We start from the raw sequence: 19,900 nt of genomic DNA, 5'->3' as shown, positions 1-19,900 counted from the left end.
AGATGGAAGATTATTTAGGTGAGAAACTCAGATTCACATAAAGAAAGGAAGAGTGTTAGAGAGAAATCAACTAAGGGTGAATAAAATCTTTTACTCTTGATCCAACAGGTAACAGTTTATTGAAAGTAATAGCACCAGTGTATCCAGTGATTAGCTTGTGGATAAGTGAAATGAATGATAGTAATGTTATAGGGACAGGAGGAAGGCATTGGGAAAACTCTGCTGTAAGGTATCTGCACTACCCATGAAGCAGTGTAGTATTGTTTGAAAGTAGATTTAGAGTAGTTGTAAATTGTAAACTCTAGGGCAACCGATAAAAAAATTTAAAAAGAAGTGTAATTGATATGCTAAGAGAGGAGAGAACATAGAATCATAAAATGCTCAGTTAAAACCAGAGATGGCAGAAAAGGACTGAAAGACAAAAATGGAAACAAAGAACAAGGTCAGTGAATAGAAAATAGTTAAAACTATGATAAATATTAGAACAACAATATCAATGATCACTTTAAATGTGAATGGTCTAAATAAACCAATTAAAAGACAGATGGTCAGAGTGGATTAAAAACCCCAACTATATGTTGTCTATAAGAAATCCACTAAATGTAAAGATACAGATACATTAAAAGTAAAGGGACACAGAAAGATATACTGTGCTAACACTAATCAAGAGAGAGCTGGAGTATCTGTGTTAATTTCAGACAAGGTGGACTGCAGAGCAAGGAAGACTGTCAGTGCTAAAAGGAGCAATATATAATGATAAAGGGTCAGCTTTCTAAGAAGGCATAGCAGTCCTTAATGTGTATGTACCTAACAAAAGAGCATCAAAATACATGAGGCAAAAACTGATTGAACTGCCAAAAGAAATGGATGAATCCACTGATATAGCTGGAGACTGCAACATGCCCTCTATTGGTAATTGACTATATATATATATATATATATATATATAGTTCAACTAAATAACACCATCAGTCAACTGGATCTAATTGACATTTACAGACTCCTTCATCCAACAACAGCACAGTGTGCATTCTTCTCAAGCTTGCATGGAACATTCACCAAGATGGACCACCTTCCAGGCCATAAAACACACCTTAAACTTAAAAGGATAGAAATCATACAATGTTCTCATACCAGAGTCGAGTTAAATTACAGATTAGTAACAGAAATATAGCTGGGAAGCTCCAAAGTAGTTGGAGATTAAACAGTACACTTCTAAATAACACATGGGTCAAAGAAAAAGTCTCAAGAGAAATTTAAAAATATTTTTAAATGAAAATGAAAACACAGTTGATCAAAATTTGGTGGGATGTAGCAAAAACAGTGCTTAGGGAGAAATTTGTAGCATTGAATGGATATATTAAAAAAGAAGAAAGATCTAAAATCAATAATCTAAGCTTCTACCTTAGAAAACTAGAAAAAGAAGAGCAAAGTAATTTCAAAGTAAGCAAAAGAGAAGTGATAATAAGAAATAGAGCAAAAATCAGTGAAACTGAAAGCAGGAAATAAATTTTAAAAGTCCGCAAAACCAAAAGCTTGTTCTTTGAGAATATCAGTAAGAATGGTAAACCTCTTGCTAGGCTAACTAAGAAAAACAGGGAAAACACATTACTAATCCAGAAATGAAGGAGAGGCCATTGCTGCTGATTCCATGGGCATTAAAAAGTTACTAAAGGAATATTATGAACAATTCTGTGCCCACATATTTGAAAACGTAGATGAAATGAACAAATTCCTTCAAAGATACAATTTGTCAAAGCTCACACAAGGATAAGCAGATAATTTGAGGAGGTCTGTATCTACTAAAGAACTTGAATCAGCAGTTAACCTTCCAAAAACCAGTGCCAGATTGTTTGGCTGGTGAATTCTAACACATATTTAAGGAAGAAGTGATATCAATTATCTGCAGTCTCTTACAGAAAATAGAAGAGGGACTACTTCCTAACTTCTTCTGTGAGGCTAGCATGACCCTACTACTAAACAGACGAAGACATTGCAATAAAAGAAAACTGCAGACATATCGCTCATGGGCATAGATGCACAATTCTGCAAGAAAATATTAGCAAATTAATTCCAACAGTGTATAAAAAGAATTATACAAAAATCACTTAATGTAGTCCATCATGCCAACAGACTAAAGAAGAAATATCATAAGATCCTATCAGTAGATGCAGAAAAAGCAGTTGGCAAAATTCAGCATCCATTCCTGATAAAAACTCTCAGTAAACTAGAAATAGAGGGGAACTTCCTCAACTTGGTAAAGAACATGCACAGAATATCTATAGCTAACATCATACTTAATGGGGAGAAACTAGAAGCTTTCCCACTAGGATCAGGAACAAGGCACGGATGTCCCCTCTTACCACTCCTTTTCAGCATCACTGGAAGTCCTAGCTGAGGCATTAACAAAAGAAAAGGAGATAATAGGTATATAGATAGGGAATAAAGAAATAAAACTGGGGAATTTCCTGGTGGTCCAGTGGTTAGGACTTGGCGCTTTCACTACCGGGGCCCGGGTTCAGTCCCTGGTCAGGGAACTAGGATCCTGCAAGCTGCACAGCGTGGCCAAAAACAAAAACAAAAAACAAAACTGTTTTTGTTCTCAGATGACACGCCGAAGAGTCAGTAACAACAAAAACCTGCTGGGATTAATAAGAGATTACAGCAGGGTTTCAAGATACAAAGTTAATAAACAATAGTCAATTGCTTTCCTGTATATGAGCAATGAAAACTTGGAATTTGAAATTAAAAACACAGCACCATTTACATTAACACACCCCCACCTCCAAATGCTTAGGTGTAAATCTAACAAAATATGTTCAAATTTATATGAGGAAAACTACATACTCTGATTAAAAAAATCAGAGATCTAAATTAATGGCAAGATCTTCCATCTTCATGGAAGATCTTCCATCTTTAATATTATTAAGAGGTCAGTACTTAAGTGTTTATTGCATGGGTAAACTTGATAGGAAATAGTTATAAAGCAGCTTAATTTTCTCCCACTGCTGCTTGCAAGGATGCTTTGTTGCATCTTTGTACCCTACCCCTCATGACAATTTGGGGCTCATCTTATAGCTTTATAGTCACTTTCACATATTGAAAAACTGAGTCCAGTCTAATCTAAACTTCCACCTTTTATCCAGTTCTAAGTGTCTTGCCTTTGCCCTGATCATACCTGACTGAGGCTAAGGAACCAGCAGTGGGAAGGGAGTGTGATTTACTCAGTTTGTTTTAAAATTATGTATCTAGGCACTCAGCAGGATTCAAGAGATGTACAAGATCATTCCTATTTGTGTTAGTACCTCCGATATACCTAAAGTATATTGCATGTAATACATAGTTTAGGGGACAAGTTTTATTTACATGAAACATTTAGTAGAAATCATTGCTGTGCTAAATTTGTGAACTAGGAGTTTGTGGGGATTCAGAAGGAGGGAGGCTATGTGGGTAGAATGGTTGTGATTGGGATGAAAGAGCCCGAAGGACAAAGGGCGAGTGACAACTGGCTCTGATGCCCGCTCCTCTCAAATAAAGCTGTTCTTCCTTTATGTTTTTCTGGAGTGGGTTTCAGAAGGAATTTAAAGAACTTTTTGCTGGTGACTTGCATTGTAAAAAAATGCAAGTCATAGAATCTGAAAAATCTCAAGAACAAGTAATAAAGTGTAATATTGTAGATGACATTAATGAGCTAGAAATTTGCTGTGTTAGTCTTGAAAGATGGACTATTTACCCCTTGTTAAAGGTCTCTGTTATTTTTTTGCAAGGAAATAGTTTTTCCTTTATTGAAGCACAAGTTGAAAGACACGGGGCAATTTATTGTGATAGTGCTAGTAACTCTTAGAAGAGTGGATATCAGCATGTGTTTTGTATTCAAATTAATTGTGGAAATAGAGCACTGGTAATTTTGTCTTCTCTTTTGAAAGGTGGTGTGTTGCAATTACAAACAGTAAAACAATGAACATCTTTATATATGTGTGTGTGTATATATATCTATATATCCTTGTGTACATATGCAAGTATATCTGAAAGGAATGCTTATAGCTACTAGCAACAAGAATTCAGTGTGTTTTTTTGTTTTTTTTTAAATTTTATTTATTTATTTATGGCTGTGTTGGGTCTTCGTTTCTGTGCGAGGGCTTTCTCTAGTTGTGGCAAGTGGGGGCCACTCTTCATCGCGGTGCGCGGGCCTCTCACTATCGTGGCCTCTCTTGTTGCGGAGCACAGGCTCCAGACGCGCAGGCTCAGTAGTTGTGGCTCACGGGCCTAGTTGCTCCGCAGCATGTGGGATCTTCCCAGACCAGGGCTCAAACCCGTGTTCCCTGCATTGGCAGGCAGATTCTCAACCACTGCGCCACCAGGGAAGCCCTTCAGTGTGTTTTTAATCAAATTTTAATTTTTCTATAAAAAGTCTGGAGGAATGATGTTTTTATACATGCTGCAACATGGATGAAGCTTGAAAACATGCTAAGTGAAAGAAGCCAGACACAAAATGTCAGATATTGTATGATTCCTTTATATGAAATATCCAGAATAGGCAAATCCCTAGAAACAAATCAGATTAGTGGTTGTGAGGGGCTGGGGCAGTGGGTGGCAGAATATGGGGCACATAGGGGTATAGAGCATTCAATATGGTAACATATTTATTTATTAGAGCATTCCTAATACTTAAGAAATTCACATTTGTTATTATGTATTTGGTTTGGGTTTACTTTTTCATTCATGGTGAATTAAATTCTTTCAACTAAAGTAGTGTTTTATTTTTCCTTGCATATTCAGTTTTAAAAAGTGTCATTTGGTTCTGTGTTTTTGGTGCATAAAGATTATTTCCTCATTGTGGATTATACCATTGTTCACAAAGTGCCCCAATTTGTCTTAGCACTTTTTGTCTTAAATTCAGCCTTGTCTGAGAGGAAAAAAAATGTGACAGGCAGACTTTCTTTGTTGTTAGCATCTGCTTGGTATGTCTTTATTTATCCTTTTGCTTTCAACCGTCCCAAGTCACTTTGTTTTAGCTATATCTTAGTCTGTGAGAGTTTTCTTTTGACAGTTTTATTTACAATTATGATTTTAATATGTTTCATCTTTCGTTTATTATCTTATTTTTGTAACTATTTGTGTTTTCTTGTGTTTTACTACATAGTCTGGCTCTTAGGGTAATTTGAAAGAATTATAATTTTAATTTTAGTTATTTTGTGGTTCACTTGTAACTTTAAAGGGTACTCAACATCTCAGATTTTTGATTTAGCAACTTTAAAATAAAGCCAGGTTTATTGGCTCTGCTGTGGAGTGAGATTATTGGCTCAGTTACAGTTTACTTGTCTTCTCTCCCAGGATTTTGTTAGAAACTTGTTAGTGGTAGCTTTCCTTAAGGCCATTTGTACCCATCCCTCGCATGATGTTTATTCCCTGTGGTCATCTTAAATTAGCTGAAGCCCATCAGCCTTAAATGAAAAGCTTGTAATACAGTTTGATTATAATGCACTAGTTTGAATTTAGGTTTAAATCTTATACCTGGAATTCAAGAATATTTGCTTTTAACAACATATTTTAGATATAGGTTTTTTCCGACCTCTGAAAGAGCGTCCTAGGAAACCTTTCCTGAGCTGAAATGGCACAAAGTAGAGAAGCAGTTACTTTAGGACTCGTCTTGCTCACAGATACACAAAGTCAATCGAGATGAAGCACAGGTGCTCACAGACACGGTTCACAGCTGTAGCAGCTGGATGCTGAGATGCGGAGTGTGGTTCCGGGAAGGAGCTTGACGGGGCCGCTCTCACTGCTGGGGTGGGCGCTGCCCCTGTAATGCTCGCTGCAAAACACGCTGAGCTGAACGAGATTTTCGCTTTTCGCCTTTTTTTGGTAAAAGCGAAAATCCTCTTTGGATTTTGTTTGGTTACCAAAACAGGTACTGAAGTGGGTCTTTCTAAAAAGTGAAGTGGTGTAAAGCAAACTTTAGAAATACCTGTATTAGGTTACTTGTGACTGGGTAACTTAGCTCCCAAATGCCTGGCCATTCTTTTTTTTTTGTTTTGTTTTGTTTTTTTTGTTTTTTTTTCTTTTTTTTCTTTTTTTTCTTTTTTTTTTTTCTGGCCATTCTTGATCAGCATCAGGACTAAAGCCGTGTGGCCCCCAGTGAGGGCTGAAGCCCCTGCTTTGGGTCAGCTGGCACAGAGGACATGCACCCTGTGCTTCTGCTTATGGGCTCCGGTAGCCTTGTTCTTCCTTCCCTCACCAGGGGAGAAAAGCTCAGTCTTTTCAGAGAACCGTGAGAGCCCATCCTCTCCCTTTTTATCAGCTGTACCTCACCTTTAGTGGTGGGGAGCTGGAATGACTTCCTTCTTTTTTTGGTTAGGAATTTCCTTTTGCCTCCACTGAATGTAGGAGAATAGGAGGCATCATCATGCTTGTTTTCATTTTACATATCCCCGTGGGTCTGTCTCTCTGATACACATGCGCTCATTTAGAGAAGGAGCACCTGCTCCTAGTCCCATCTTTGGAACTAGAAAAATAGTCTAACTAGTTCTGTGATTTTTTTTTTTTGTTGTTCCAGTCTGGTATAGTTGTATGTTTATTTTCATAGTGGGTAGCTTTTATTTCCAAATTAGTAATACTTACACTTGTTTTTCTAATTGTTAGCCTTCTACTCTTAGATGGATTGCTTTCCATTAGTCTTTTCCATCCCATGCCATGCATTTTGGTCCCTTGATTTCCATTTGTCCATTAACTTTCATGCCTTCTCATCTACCACTTCTGCACAAACTCCTTGGAACTCCTGAAACTACTCTTCTCCACCTTTAATTACTAATTTAAAAAATCCTAAAACATGCTTTAGTCACAACTTTGTATTCTTCCAGCTTCCTTGGTCAAGTACTTTTATTGCAGCTGCTTCTCTACCAGGAACCTCAGTTGATTGGCATGTCCACTCCTATCCATCACTTGGGTTCACTTTTCTTCCAATCCACTTAGGTTTCATGGCCCATTATTTCACTCACTCTTGCTAATACCCTAAACCAGTGGTTCTCAAATAGTGGTCTAGGGATTTCTGGGGGTTGGTGGTTCAAACCCTGGGAGCAGATGAGGTTACCTATGAAGAGCTTGTGGAATGAGAATAGATTTCTGGCTCCGCTCAGAAATCATAGAGAAGAATAATGTTTAAAGGCTAGCAGGAAAAGGGAAGCTAGTGATGGAGTCTGGGAGAATAATCAGAGAAGGAGGAAGATTGCTGACGTGCAAGTTGCTGCTTAGAGGGCAAGTGAAATAAAAGTGTAATTTGGCTATTGGGACATCACTGACCACTGCCAGAAGCACTTTGAGTGGGTCAGTGGGCGTGAAGTCAGATAAGTGGTTGGAAGAGTGAGTGAGTGGTGGTGAAAAGTGGAAGGCCACAAGTGTAGGCTGTAAAGGGGAGGAGAGAGAATAGGTTATTTGTTAGAATCATCAAGCCTGTGATAGTTCTTGGGGACTCAACCTACATCTGCCTCAGCATCTAAGAATCAAGCTCTTGTGTTGTGTTGTATAGCATCATCAGGCTTCCTGCATCGCTTAGAGTCTTGGCTTGAGCTTGCCTGAAACTTTAAAGGCCGTTTCATTTCCCGTTGCCCATCACTTCTGTTGTGTTTCTCAAATCCATTTATTCTCCCATTCTCCTGCGTGACTTACATACTTCTCGCCCCACCCTCATGTGTAACTCATTTGATGAACTTCTCTTTCACTGAGAAAATAGAAGCCATCAAAAGATAAGGTCTTTGTGCTTCTACCACCATCTACTTACCCACCTGCAGAGGGACTCAAATGTTCTCTCAGTTCCTGCTTTTCCTCCACCTTCTTCTTTTTACTCTGGATAAATTTTTGTATGTAGCCCCTCAACTTGAGCACATTTCTTCAGCGATTCTCCCTTTCTTTCGTGCATCATAAGTAAGTACTGGATTATTTCAACAACTGTATAACTTTTCTCATCTTAAAAAAACCCCTCTCAGCAGTCCCTTTTACATTTCCTTTGCTGCCCTTTATCATAAAACTTCTGGTAAGAACTGTCTACTTTCATTTTGCTCCAAGTTTTCTCCTCGCTTAATCCATTTCAGTCAGGGCTTTCCCTCCACCCTTCCAGAAGAACAGCTCTTGTCAAGGTCACCGATGACCTCCATGTTGCTAAATCCATTTGTCAATTCTCAGTGCTCACCTTACTTGGCCTTTCAGCAGCATTTGACACGGTAGATAATTCCCTTTTCCTAGATAAACTTTCTTCACTTGGCTTTCAGTACGTCAGTCTCTTCTTTGCTGCTGCTTCTCAGTCAGCTTTTGCCGATTCCTTCTCTCGGGTCGGCTTCTAAATATTTGAGAGCCCAGGAGTCTGTTCTCAGACTTCTCTTCTCTGGCTATACACCACCTACAGTGGAAATCTCATCTAGTCTCATGGCTTTAAATACCATCTATCTGCTGATGACTCTTCTTTTTTTCCCCCTAGCCTGGTTCCTTCCCCTGAGCTGTACACATTTTTATATCCAACTGCCCATTCAACCTCTCCACCTGAGTGAATAATATATGTTTCAAATTCAGCAATGTAAACTCTATTCTTATTTCTACCCCAAAACTACTCCTCTTTTGATCTTCCCTGACTCAGGAAATGGCAACTCTTTCTTTCCAGTTTCTCAAGCCAAGAACCTTATGTTTATCCCTACAAGTCCTCTCAAGTCTGCTTTCAAAACATACCCAGAACTTGATAACTTCTTAACACCTCCGCAGCACAGGTCTAAGTGACTTCTCAGAACTCTGTATTATTGCAGTGAGTCCTAACTGGTCTCCCTGCTTCCGTCATTTCCCCTTTCTAATTTATTTTCCACATTGTAACTAGAGTGAGCCTTTTGCAGTATGTCAGATCATATCAGTACTCTGCTCAGCGGATACTTACTGCCTAGGCCATGATCATTCTCAGTCGTATGGCCGCCAACCCTTCTCCAGAGATCCATGCGTAGGGGTGATCCCGAGCCTTTATCATCACCTGGAATGGTTTCATTTGAGTCTTCAAAATATTTCTACCACGGTCCACAGCTCCATTAGGCCTTTATCTAAAGCATACTTGATCTTTGACTATACTGAGATCTCCCATTCCTTCACCCATCCTTTTTTGCCTGCCATCCCCTAGATCTAATAGAAATTAAAAGGAATTTAATATTAAAAAAGTATCTTGTTCAACTGCTGTTTGTTTTGACATGTGGTTTAATTATTGAATAATCGCCCCCCACCCTGCCTTGATTTGTGAGGTCTCATGTATGTACAACCACCTGACATGAATTTTTATATGATAGAATCTGTTTCATTGATCTGTCAAGTTTTGGTGTCAGCACACTCTTTAAATGTTATTGAAGCTTTATATTAATAGTATGTTTTAATATTTGGTAAGGTTAGTAGCCTCTCATTGAGATAAAAATAAAAAAACTTTATTTTTCAAAATTGTTGGTGATGGTCTGCTTCTTTATAGTTCCACATGATTTTGAAAACAACTTGGTCAAGTTATGAAAAGCAAAATGTCCATTGGGCTTTTTTTTCTGGAATGGTTTTAAACTGGACTGACTAGTTTGTATAAGTTAATATTTCATAACACTTCCTATTAGCTAAAATTTTTACTTTGTGATAGATTAAATTCTTTTTCCCTATGAATGCCAAAGATGTATCTTCTATTACTTAAAAAGATATGCAAAAAATGTAAATGATGTGTTAAATTTGTTTTGTTTCAGATCTGTTTCCTTCTCTTTGCCATTCTCTACATTGTCTCCTACTTCATCATCACAAGATACAAGAGAAAATCAGGTTAGTAGACACACTGTTATTAAAGCTTTGATTCTAATGCCAAGTGGTCTAGGCATGGTCCATGGCTATATGGTGCGCATCGGCATAGTTAGTATATTCAGGATGCCCGTGATGGAAGCAAGCAGTTGCGTGGTACTGAGAGCCCTAAAAATAACCTCCAGGGAACCTGACTACTCGCAGGGTCATCTCCTTAGACCCGAGCCCTTTTCTATCACCATTCTTATGTTCAACGAAGAATAGTCCAGGGCTCTTTACTTTCTGGGAAATTCCAGAGTTTATGAGGGTATTTGGTTCCCTGTGACTGGCTCTGAGTTTGAGCATACCCCTCATCACCCCCACCCAGTTCTTTCTCTGACTATCAGAATATCTTTTCCTTTTCTGAAGCGGTATAGAATTCAGAGTCTCCGTAATACATTTAGCATTCAATTGTATAATTATTTCATACGTATCCTTATCTCACCAGAGGGACCACTGTATCTTTTCTTTTTTTTAATGAATTTTGTGCTGATTAATTCACAGATTTTTATGCCAGAGTTTTATAAGTAACTAACCAGTTACTTTACTGACTTCTGTTAAATCTCAGCTATTTCCTAGAAATCACAAGATTTCCACGTGTGATGCTGGGCTAATAGTTAGTGCCATGTGAATATTTAAGGATTCCATATATTAAAGCTTCCGTATGTTATTTTAAACTTGTCAGAATTTTGAAAGAAATCAGGAAATAGTGCTTGCTCTAGTGCACTACTTGGCTCTGTGACTGTGCTGAAACACTCCTTGGATTCTATAATCTCTCAAAATTTTGAAGACCTGGGATCCAAGACAGTATCTTAGCTGTTTTAAAAGATGTTTTGGCACCAGGTTTCATATAGATTATGGACACAGAAGGAGGGAGAGATAGAGAATGAATGAATAATGCATTGTTTTAGAGGAAATCAGGGGATATGAGCAGGAAAACAGGGTATTTATTAGCTGCTTCTTAGAGTCATCACGGGAGAGGGTAGTGAGGACCCTGGACCTGGTTAGTAGAGGGTTGGCAATAGAATTGAAATGGATATGAAGCTATTAAAACAATCTTCAAGATACGGTGGTTGATTGGATGTGGGTACAACAGTATAAAAATTAATTGTGACTATGCTATTTTGTGGTCTCTTTGGTCGTAAAACTATTTTGGGCAGTCAGTAATTAAGAATGGAGATTGGACTAAGAGAATGGCCCAAATATGCCATTGTCACTGAAACAGGTGGGCGCTCAGAATTCCATAGACCTACGCGGAGGGCCTTTGAGGACAACCCCAGTTAGGTACTGAGGAGAAGGAGGGGCCGGGGTGTTGTGTAATATTTTTGTAATTGGATCATAGTTTCCTTAGCTGGTAAGATTACGTGGGAGGACAAAAAAGATGGCCAACAGCCATGAGAGAGGGAGAGGGTAGGGTGAAGAAGCACAGGAGCAAGGGCCATCTTGCTCCTACTTAAAAACGACACAGAACTTGATATATTTCTGTCTGTAACTTGAATGAAATGATGAAGTATCAAGGCAATGGTATCCAAGGTGGTTTAGGATGATCCAAGAAAGTCCTCATTATTACCATTACTAACGATAGACTCAAATTACAGAAAACTATATGAGTTCTAAAATTCTGAATTTTAATTTTATAGTAAAAATTTTTTCTGGCTATTATCAACCAGAAAATTTCATTCATTAGCAATTTCACTGACATTGTATAACAATAAACTTGATAGTGGTTCTAGGGTTCTACTGACTTTTATTTCCTAATAAAATTAAATATTTTGGAAGATTTTAATTTACATATGGGAGTTTTGTTAATCAGGATTTTTTGATCAATCAAAACACTCTGTTCTTTAACATATTCTATCCTATCTGATTTAATGAGATTTAGATTTTGATCTGTGCTGAAATAAACACAGTGCTTTTTGAAAATAATTTCTATTCAATAATTGCTTCTTCAAGTTTATATTTTTGTTCATGCTTTTATTAAATTAATGAAACATTTTGTTGGAAGATAAAAGAATATTAATACCTTGAACATTTTTGCAGATGAGCAAGAAGATGAAGATGCGATAGTCAACAGGATTTCGTATGTATTTTAATGTTCAATTGTCTTGTTTCTCATTCTAAAGTCATAAATTTTCAAAACTTAATTTTGCCTTTTGGGCAGAAATATGGAAAAAATTCACTTAAAGTATTACAGCACCTTTATCAAATGTTAGTCCTATCCTTGGAAAGCACATATAAGCAAATACATGGATAATTGAGGATTGATTATCTCCTGTTAAACTTTACTTATTTAAGGAGCCAACAGATTTACTCTTCAGAGGATTTACCCAGGAAATGGGCTTAAGATTGGGAAAATTGCTGGGCCAAAGAAAGAAAGAAAGAAAGCTCTTGGCTGTTTGAATGGCCTTGGAACAGGGGGCAGACATCTCTTCTGGTTAATTGAACATTTACCTACTGTGAGCAGGGAGATGGGCCCAGATGGTCCTCTTAGGTTCCTTATAGCTCTCTTTCTGCTTGTGTATGCTGATGACAGAGCCCAACTAAAGGGCAGACATGAATTCTTTCCCAGTCCTGCAGGTGTGAAGTACTTGTGAGATGTGCACCCCTCTCGGTTTAGTCTGCATTCCACTTTTGGTGGTAAATCTACTTAAATGCGTTTGTAGATCACTAATTTGTAAAAAGACAAGAACATATCCCATTGGATTTTACACTTGCATTGTGTTTTATGGAAATATGGCCGTCTCCTTGTGGTGGTGCCGGGGAGTGGCCTCACCTGCTTTACATGGCGGCTGGCGTGGCCTGTCTGAGGGGTTTGGGTTTCTCCCAGCAGGTGGTTTTTGCATCATGGTGCTGCGCACAGATGCCCCCTTCCTGAAGGTAGATGTGTGTGCCCTTATAAATTCAGGAAGGGGAAGTGTGGCGGAGAAGGCCACCTGGGAGGGCGGCTCTGACCTAGCCTGTCCCCCTAGCTGCCCCACCCACTGCCTGTTTGTCTCCCACTGCCTTTCGTCCCTTCTGTGGTGGAGTGAGTGAGAACCGAGGAGTCAGGCAGAGCTGGGTTCACATTCTGAACTCAAGAGCAGCCTGATTGCAGAAGAGACTGAGAAGGATTCCTTTCCTCCATATGTGAGCTCGAGCTGCCCGCTGCTTTGTAGCCTGCCGTGTGGATTAAACAACACGCGCAAAAAGAGTCGGGGGTGTTCGGTGCGCGGCGGGCGTGAGCTCAGGGTTGTTGTACTTCTCCCCCACGCTCCTTCCTTGCCCGCCCTCCTCCCACCGAAGAGGAAGGAGCAGAATGAGATGCTGTGCTTAGAGGAGGAGAAACAGTGGCCCAGCGTTCTGAGAGAGTTCAGACAAGTCCCCAAGGGTAGGTGATGGCCAGCGCCGTCTGGCCACCTGAGGGAGGGAGGAGGGTTCCCCGCGGCTTACTGCAGCCCCGCGTCAGGCTGAGGAGTCGTTCCCTGGCCTCTCTCACCTCCCTTTAAACCCACCTTCGCTTTCTCTTTTGCTCCTTAAAGGCCTTCATTCTGTCCTCTGTTTGTATCCACTCATGCCCCCAAATTCACTCTCTCTGTTCTTTTCAACCCTAAATTACATTTTCTCTCAGCTGGTTGTTTGATTTGATTTGGATCAAAGCGCCTAACTGGTGAAACTGCTTTTAAGGATGGCTTGTCCAGGCAGGAGGGAGGCCTGGTGCGGGGGTCAGAGCACGAGGGGGTGAGCTGGTGTTGACTCTCAGGATTTGAGAGGAGAAGGGAAGTTTTCCTGCAGAGGGGAATCCAGGCACGATGTTGCCCCAAGGGGGTGAAGAGGGGCACCCGCTGCGTTGGGGAGTGCTCTGTCACGGGGACTCAGAGCCCACGCAGGGTGGGAAGGGTGTCCCTGGTGGATGGCCTGGCCTGGCTGTCAGTGCTCAGGTGGGGAGGGTGTTCACAGGGCAGGGCAGTCCAAAACGGGGCTCACCTGAGCACATGGTGCCTCCAGGGTGAGGGGGTCAGTGTGGCAGGAGGCTGTTAAAGACAGCGGGGACCACTTACAGTTAGGGAAAGCGGGAACACGACAGTGAACACTAAGTTGTTGTGGCGCAGTTGGAGGTATCTGTATGGACTCATGTTTTTCAGTATAGAGTTACTGAACCCAGTCTAGATGTAAAGTGTGGGTACACGTACGTGTTTGTGTGTATATGTATACCTAGTGCATACTTAGGCCCCTAGAGCTGCCTCTCCACTGCCTGTCCGTGCTCACCTGGGAGCATGACACCCCAACAGCAAGGAGTATATTTAGCGCCCAGATTTTTGTTTCCACTAAAAGGAATCAGTGCTCCTTGGGGGGAAGGCTGATTGCAGGGCTGGGGTAGGGAAAGTTCCAGGCTCCTTTCGTCCATCTTGTAGTGCCACAGTGCAGGGAAGTGCTCAAGAGTGATGGCGGCACATCACGAAGACAGGGAAGCCTTCAGGGGCTTTCACACCTACTCAGGGACGATCTGAGCGTCACAATCAGGATTGTCATGGATCTAACACAGGACAGAGCAGAGCAATCTCGAGTCCATACAGATAGACACCAACAGGTGGGTAACTTATTTGACAAGGAGCAGGACATTTTCCTAGTTCCAAACTTAGCTTCCCACAAAGGGAAGAGGAACTTTAGAGTGGAGAGCCTTGGCAGACGGCACCTTGGCCAGTGAGCAGAGACCGCGACCAGTAATGGGGCAGACAGACATCCTAGGCCACCTGGTAGCCTGTAGAGAGGAGCGTGAAGCATGGCGTCTGTGACTTTCCTGGCTTGTGGACATGTCAGACTCCACAGAGCCAAAGCTGGCTCCCTCATCTCCCTTGCCAGCCCGCTCAGCTGCAGCCGTCCCCGTCACAGCTGATGTCACAGCTGATGTCACAGCTGATGGCTGCTCCACCACTCCCACTCTCAGGAGGTGGTCTTGGTCATCCCTGAGCCCTCTCTCATCCCACACTGGGCAGTCCTGTTGGCTCTGTCCTCAGAATCTGCTCCGTTTCAGAAGGCGACGTTTCTGAGGTTGCCTTCAATTCCGAGGCACACTGTTTCATAGTTGTGTAAGCAGTGACGGCTGCCATTTTCTGACCTGACCCAGGGCCTTACCTTGAGGACCCCTTGCCAGCATTTAACTCTGTCCCGTCAGCCTTTTATCGATAGTTCTCCTCACAGCTACTCAAGGGCAACAGGGAGCATGGTATTACCTTTTTTTGCATGTCTAGGGTCAATCACAATACCTAAAGTGCAGTAGATTCTAGAGGGTTTTTAAAAAAAAATTATTTTTGGCTGCGTTGGGTCTTCGTTGCTGCGCGCGGGCTTTCTCTAGTTGCGGAGAGCGGGGGCTACTCTTCATTGCGGTGCGTGGGCTTCTCATTGCGGTGGTTTCTCTTGTTACGGAGCATGGGCTCTAGGCGCGTGGGCTTCGGTAGTTGCAGCACACGGGCTCAGTAGTTGTGGCTCGCGGGCCCTAGAGCACAGGCTCAGTAGTTGTGGCGCATGGGCTTAGTTGATCCGTGGCATGTGGGATCTTCCCGGACCAGGGCTCGAGCCCGTGTCCCCTGCATTGGCAGGCGTATTCTTAACCACTGCACCACCAGGGAAGTCCCTAGAAGGTTTTTGACGTAAGATCCAGTATTATATTTACAGTGACCATATATATATTTAGGATTTTCTGGGTCACTTTTGATTTCAAAAACTTCATCTGTTTGCCCTCATAAGCTTACTCCTTGGTGAGATTACATCTCCCAGCTTCAGACCTGGAAGCCATGGTTAGCCTTCACTGCTGCGTGTGGGTCAGTGTCATGAGCACCAAGAGAGGGAGGGACTGACTTTACTGAGAGGCGCGAGAAGGGAGCCGCTGAGGAGTGCTTCACGGGGCAGATGACGCAGAGGGGACCCGAGGGAGAGGGCCAACTGTGCCCAGGGCACGGAGCCAGAAAACCCATTCATGTTGGGGGTACAAGGAGGTTAGGTAAGCCAGCCTGTATGTGGGAATCTGTCGCGGCCAGAGGAGCCTGGAAGGGCAAATTGGGGGAGCTGTGCAGGACCTGGAATGGGGAGATCGTGGATGTGGTCTTAATTTTCATGTTGGAAGAAGGAAGGAATGGTAGCGACAGACTTGTGAGGACAGAAACGAAGGTTGCTTGAGGCACACACTGGTGGATAAGTGCTGGAGTTGGCAGTGGGCCTGGGGCGAGGGTGTGTCTCTGCTTTTCCCAGGAAACGTGTTGTCCATTCAGCAAAACCCGTTTGTAAGGCTTTTTCTGTGTCTGAACTGAATTGTATTTTTGGTGTGTATCATATGGTCTGCATTAAAAAATTTACTAGCGATTTACTGAACAGGAGGTTTCATGGTTATTTTCAGCTTTTAAGTAGGAAAACGCTTCTTTTGGTTGCCACAAGATGGCATTGGCCTCAAAGTTACTCTATTAGATGTGTATTTTGAGCGTTTAGTATGATTTTTTCTTATATCTTCTTACATGTATTTTCACATTCTTTCTACATTAAATTTAATGGAATGAATATTAAGGTTTCATCTCTAATGTCAGTGAGGTTCCCTTTTCCTTTGCCATTTTAGTCTTTTAAAATAATCTTTAAAAAATTAGATATAAAATTTTAAACATTTGAGACGTGTAACTGAGAAAGCCCCCTGTAGTCCCACTCTCCTAGGAATTGTTATATATTATGCTAGATTTTTAAATGTACCTCTATTTTCCTGTGTGTAAATATGCACTTTGTGGGGGGGGGCGGGGGAGAGCATGTTTTATATTTATTGTCCATGCTTTTCTTCGTGTTTTTATTTTTAATTTATTTTAGACATCTTTCCATATTAGTACATATTAGAGATATATCAAAAAATGACAAAATTGTGTTTTAAATATTTAATGTATAATTTTAATAGTTGCCTACAGTTTACTATATAGTTTATTTAACCTTTACCCATTTTAAGAGGTGGTAGACCAATAGGTTTGTAAGTTTCTTCTTCCTGAAATAACCATTTTCACGTAATTCTTTTTTCATACTGTGTTCACAAGCATTTTTTCACCTGAGCTGGTGTTTGCGTTACTGTTAGCATATATTGCCATAGTTGTTAATTAAATGCAGTTGTGAAATAAATACTTAAATTTAAAAGAGGAATGAGACTACAATTTATTCTTCGTAAAATGTGGGAAGTATTCTGTCTCTAGTGTATGTCTGCTTTAGGCCGACTCTTCAGACTTAATGGTTTTTTCACAGAGTAAGTTTTAGAGTTGGTCTAGTTTAACTTCCAGGACCATATGTATATCACTTGTCTTCCAACTACATGTACGCAATGAAATGCATATGTAATTCTTTTTGGATTTAAAAAATTTAAGAGTTTTGATTCTGTTCTTTTTGAATTACTCCCATATTCTTGGCGTTTTCCAACCACTGGTGACAATGATGCTCTTCTCTTCCAGGTTGTTTCTGAGCACGTTCACTCTAGCAGTTTCAGCTGGGGCAGTTTTGCTTTTACCCTTCTCAATAATCAGCAATGAAATCCTGCTTTCTTTTCCTCAAAACTACTATATTCAGTGGCTAAATGGCTCCCTGATTCATGGTTAGTATATATTGCTTAATATAATCACAATTAGTGTTTTAATTTTCTACTGTACTATATTTAAAAATTTTCCTTTTTTAGTTTCTTTAATAATTTGCATCTTCCTTCAGTAAACCATTTGAGTCTTTAATAAAATCAGAAAACCAGATTTTACTTACTATTCCTATTCGTAGTTAGTTGTGAAAGGCTTTTCTACAAGAAGCAGTTTTTATACTGACTGTGATTTTGATAAATACATTTTCATTTAATTATTTAGCAAGAGAATTTTGGTTTATCTGGATATGTCAGAAGAACTCAACCTCCATTTAGGATCTAAAAAAAAAACCCCACCATAGTTTCTATTTTATTTATTTGCTGTTAGTTTCTTTAGCCATTTCAAAATGCATGATAGAAGGGGGAAAACTCTTCTGTCATGGACAAACTTTAAAATTAATGTGGTTTAAAAAAGTAATGACTTATTTTGGCAACATGGTATATTGCCTTGAAGCAAAACAGACCTGAATTCCAATCTTGGCTCTGTCATTTTCTGGACATTTTTAGTGAGGTAGGACATTTTAATTTTAATTTATAAAATATATTAAAAAATCTAATACACATATCTTTTTTATATGTTTCATTGTCTTTTGCCCATTATTTTTCATATTGAATTCTGTTATCTCTTTATATGTGAAATACATCAGCTATTTATCAGATTTTTGTAAATATGTTTTTCTAGTTGTTAGTTTACTTTTTAATTTTGTTTTTTTTTGGTTACAGAATTTTTGCATTTTTATGTTGTCCAGTCTTTTTCTTCCTTTGATTTCTCTCTTTTTGTGTCTAGGAGATCCTTTCCCTTCCTGAGATGTGACAAATACTCCTTTTTTTTTCTTGTTCTTTTAAAAATGGTTTTGTTTACACTTAACTGTTTAATCCATCTGGAGTTTACACAGATAACTACCTTTTTTCTTACCCATTTGTGTGTGTTTAAAGAAATACATATTTGCTATAGAAAATTTGGAAAACAAAATTTACAGTGAAGAAAATTAATATTACTCACAACCCTACAACCCAGAGAACTACTGTGGATACTGTGATGACCTAAACCCTTCAATGTTGTGTGAGTGCACATGTGAACACATAACCAAATAAATAATGAAATGGAACCCTACTGTACGCACTGTCGATTTGTCTTTGCACCCATCATCATATAGTGGGGAGGTTTCCATGCCTGAAGTACTTTTCTGTGCTATTTACAATATTGCCTAGAGCCATTATTATCATGAATTGTTCCCAGTTTTTTAGTTTAAAAAGCTACATTGTACATCTTTACAAATAAATGTTTGTCTTTAGGACAAATTTCTGCAGTTTACTTTCCCAGTAAGCATACTTTAAAGGTTTTTGAAAAGGTATTTCCCAATTATTCCTCAGAAAAACTGTCTGATTTTTGCTAGCAGTTCCACTTTCATGTAGTGTGTGAGCATCTCTATTCCCAAAATGTATCTTCACCAATTTTGGGTGTTAGTTAAAAAGACCTACCAATTCAATAGATGAGAAATTTCCGTTTTTAAATTTACATTTCTTTAATTACTAGTGAGGATGGACATTTACAAAGCACGTTTATAGGTCATTTGTATTTATTTTTTAGTAAATTGCCTCCTTGTATTTCCTTTGCCCATTTTTGCAGTGTTTTTAAGTATTAGCTATCTATCAGGTTAATTGCAAACATTTCCTTCCCAATTGTCCTTTAATACTGCTTATCCTGTTTCTTGACAAGAAGAATTTTAACATACTAGTCTGTCACATACTTTACACTGGCCTTGTGGTTTCTGTCAGGCTTCAGAGTCATTGATGCTCTGAAGACCAAATGAATTCAGTAAACTTAGGACTAACTATTAAGTGAATAAAGAGAAATTACTGCATTTTTGTTGCTTAGCAATTGAAAAACTCAAGCAAATTAAGGTTTTTACTGAAATTGACACAAAAAGTAAGCCACCTGCTGAAAAGTCACTATGAAAGGCAGGAAACAACCTGGAAAGTAATGGTGAGTTGAAAAATATATTTATCAGGATTTTTCTGGTGAATTATTTTTAGATGACAGTGCTGTGTGTTATTAACCGATACATAGATAATATATGATTTACAAATGTTTTTTGCATATGTTGTCTGAAACATTTGTCGAAGACTGTTCACTCTGGCCCTAGCTTTCTGTAAGGCTGTGGGTTCTGTGGGCATACATTTTTGAGGGTTGAGCTACAGGTGTTTTCACTAACAGTGCAGGCGGTCTCAGGCCAGGCTAGCTAGTATTATGAGTGAACTGGCCTTTGTTTCCAGTTTTACTAAATAGAAATTGTATGATATACTTAATGACCTTCAAATACTCTAAATCAGAGCCATTTCTTTTATTCTGTTTATGGACTGGAAGTGAGAGCTACCAGTATGTGACATGCTACATATTTAATGCTGGAGGCATTAACCTTGGAAGTAAATGTATTTGTTTGTGTTGGTTGTCTT

General features: G+C 39.7%; 1 protein-coding gene across 11 annotated transcripts in view; it reads left to right on the top strand.

Annotated features, from left to right (window-relative positions):
* Nucleotides 1-19,900, top strand: part of LMBR1 (limb development membrane protein 1) — a 163,417-nt gene that overhangs the window by 16,081 nt on the left and 127,436 nt on the right. For 9 of the 11 annotated variants that reach the window (XM_082472642.1, XM_082472635.1, XM_082472639.1 and 6 more), the window contains exons 2-4: nucleotides 9,738-9,810; nucleotides 11,866-11,905; nucleotides 17,271-17,410. In XM_082472642.1, coding sequence (XP_082328768.1) covers nucleotides 9,738-9,810; nucleotides 11,866-11,905; nucleotides 17,271-17,410 — 253 coding nt within the window. Of the gene's footprint in view, nucleotides 1-9,737; nucleotides 9,811-11,865; nucleotides 11,906-17,270; nucleotides 17,411-19,900 lie in introns of those variants that run through there. The other 2 variants (XM_082472637.1, XM_082472636.1) reach the window with 2 other exon arrangements.

Source organism: Balaenoptera physalus (genome assembly GCF_965194825.1).
Source record: "Balaenoptera physalus genome assembly, chromosome: 8".
In the NCBI taxonomy this organism is placed as follows: domain Eukaryota; kingdom Metazoa; phylum Chordata; class Mammalia; order Artiodactyla; family Balaenopteridae; genus Balaenoptera; species Balaenoptera physalus.
The sequence above is the reverse complement of the archived record's forward strand: the minus strand, read 5'-3'. Positions and strand labels throughout refer to the sequence as shown.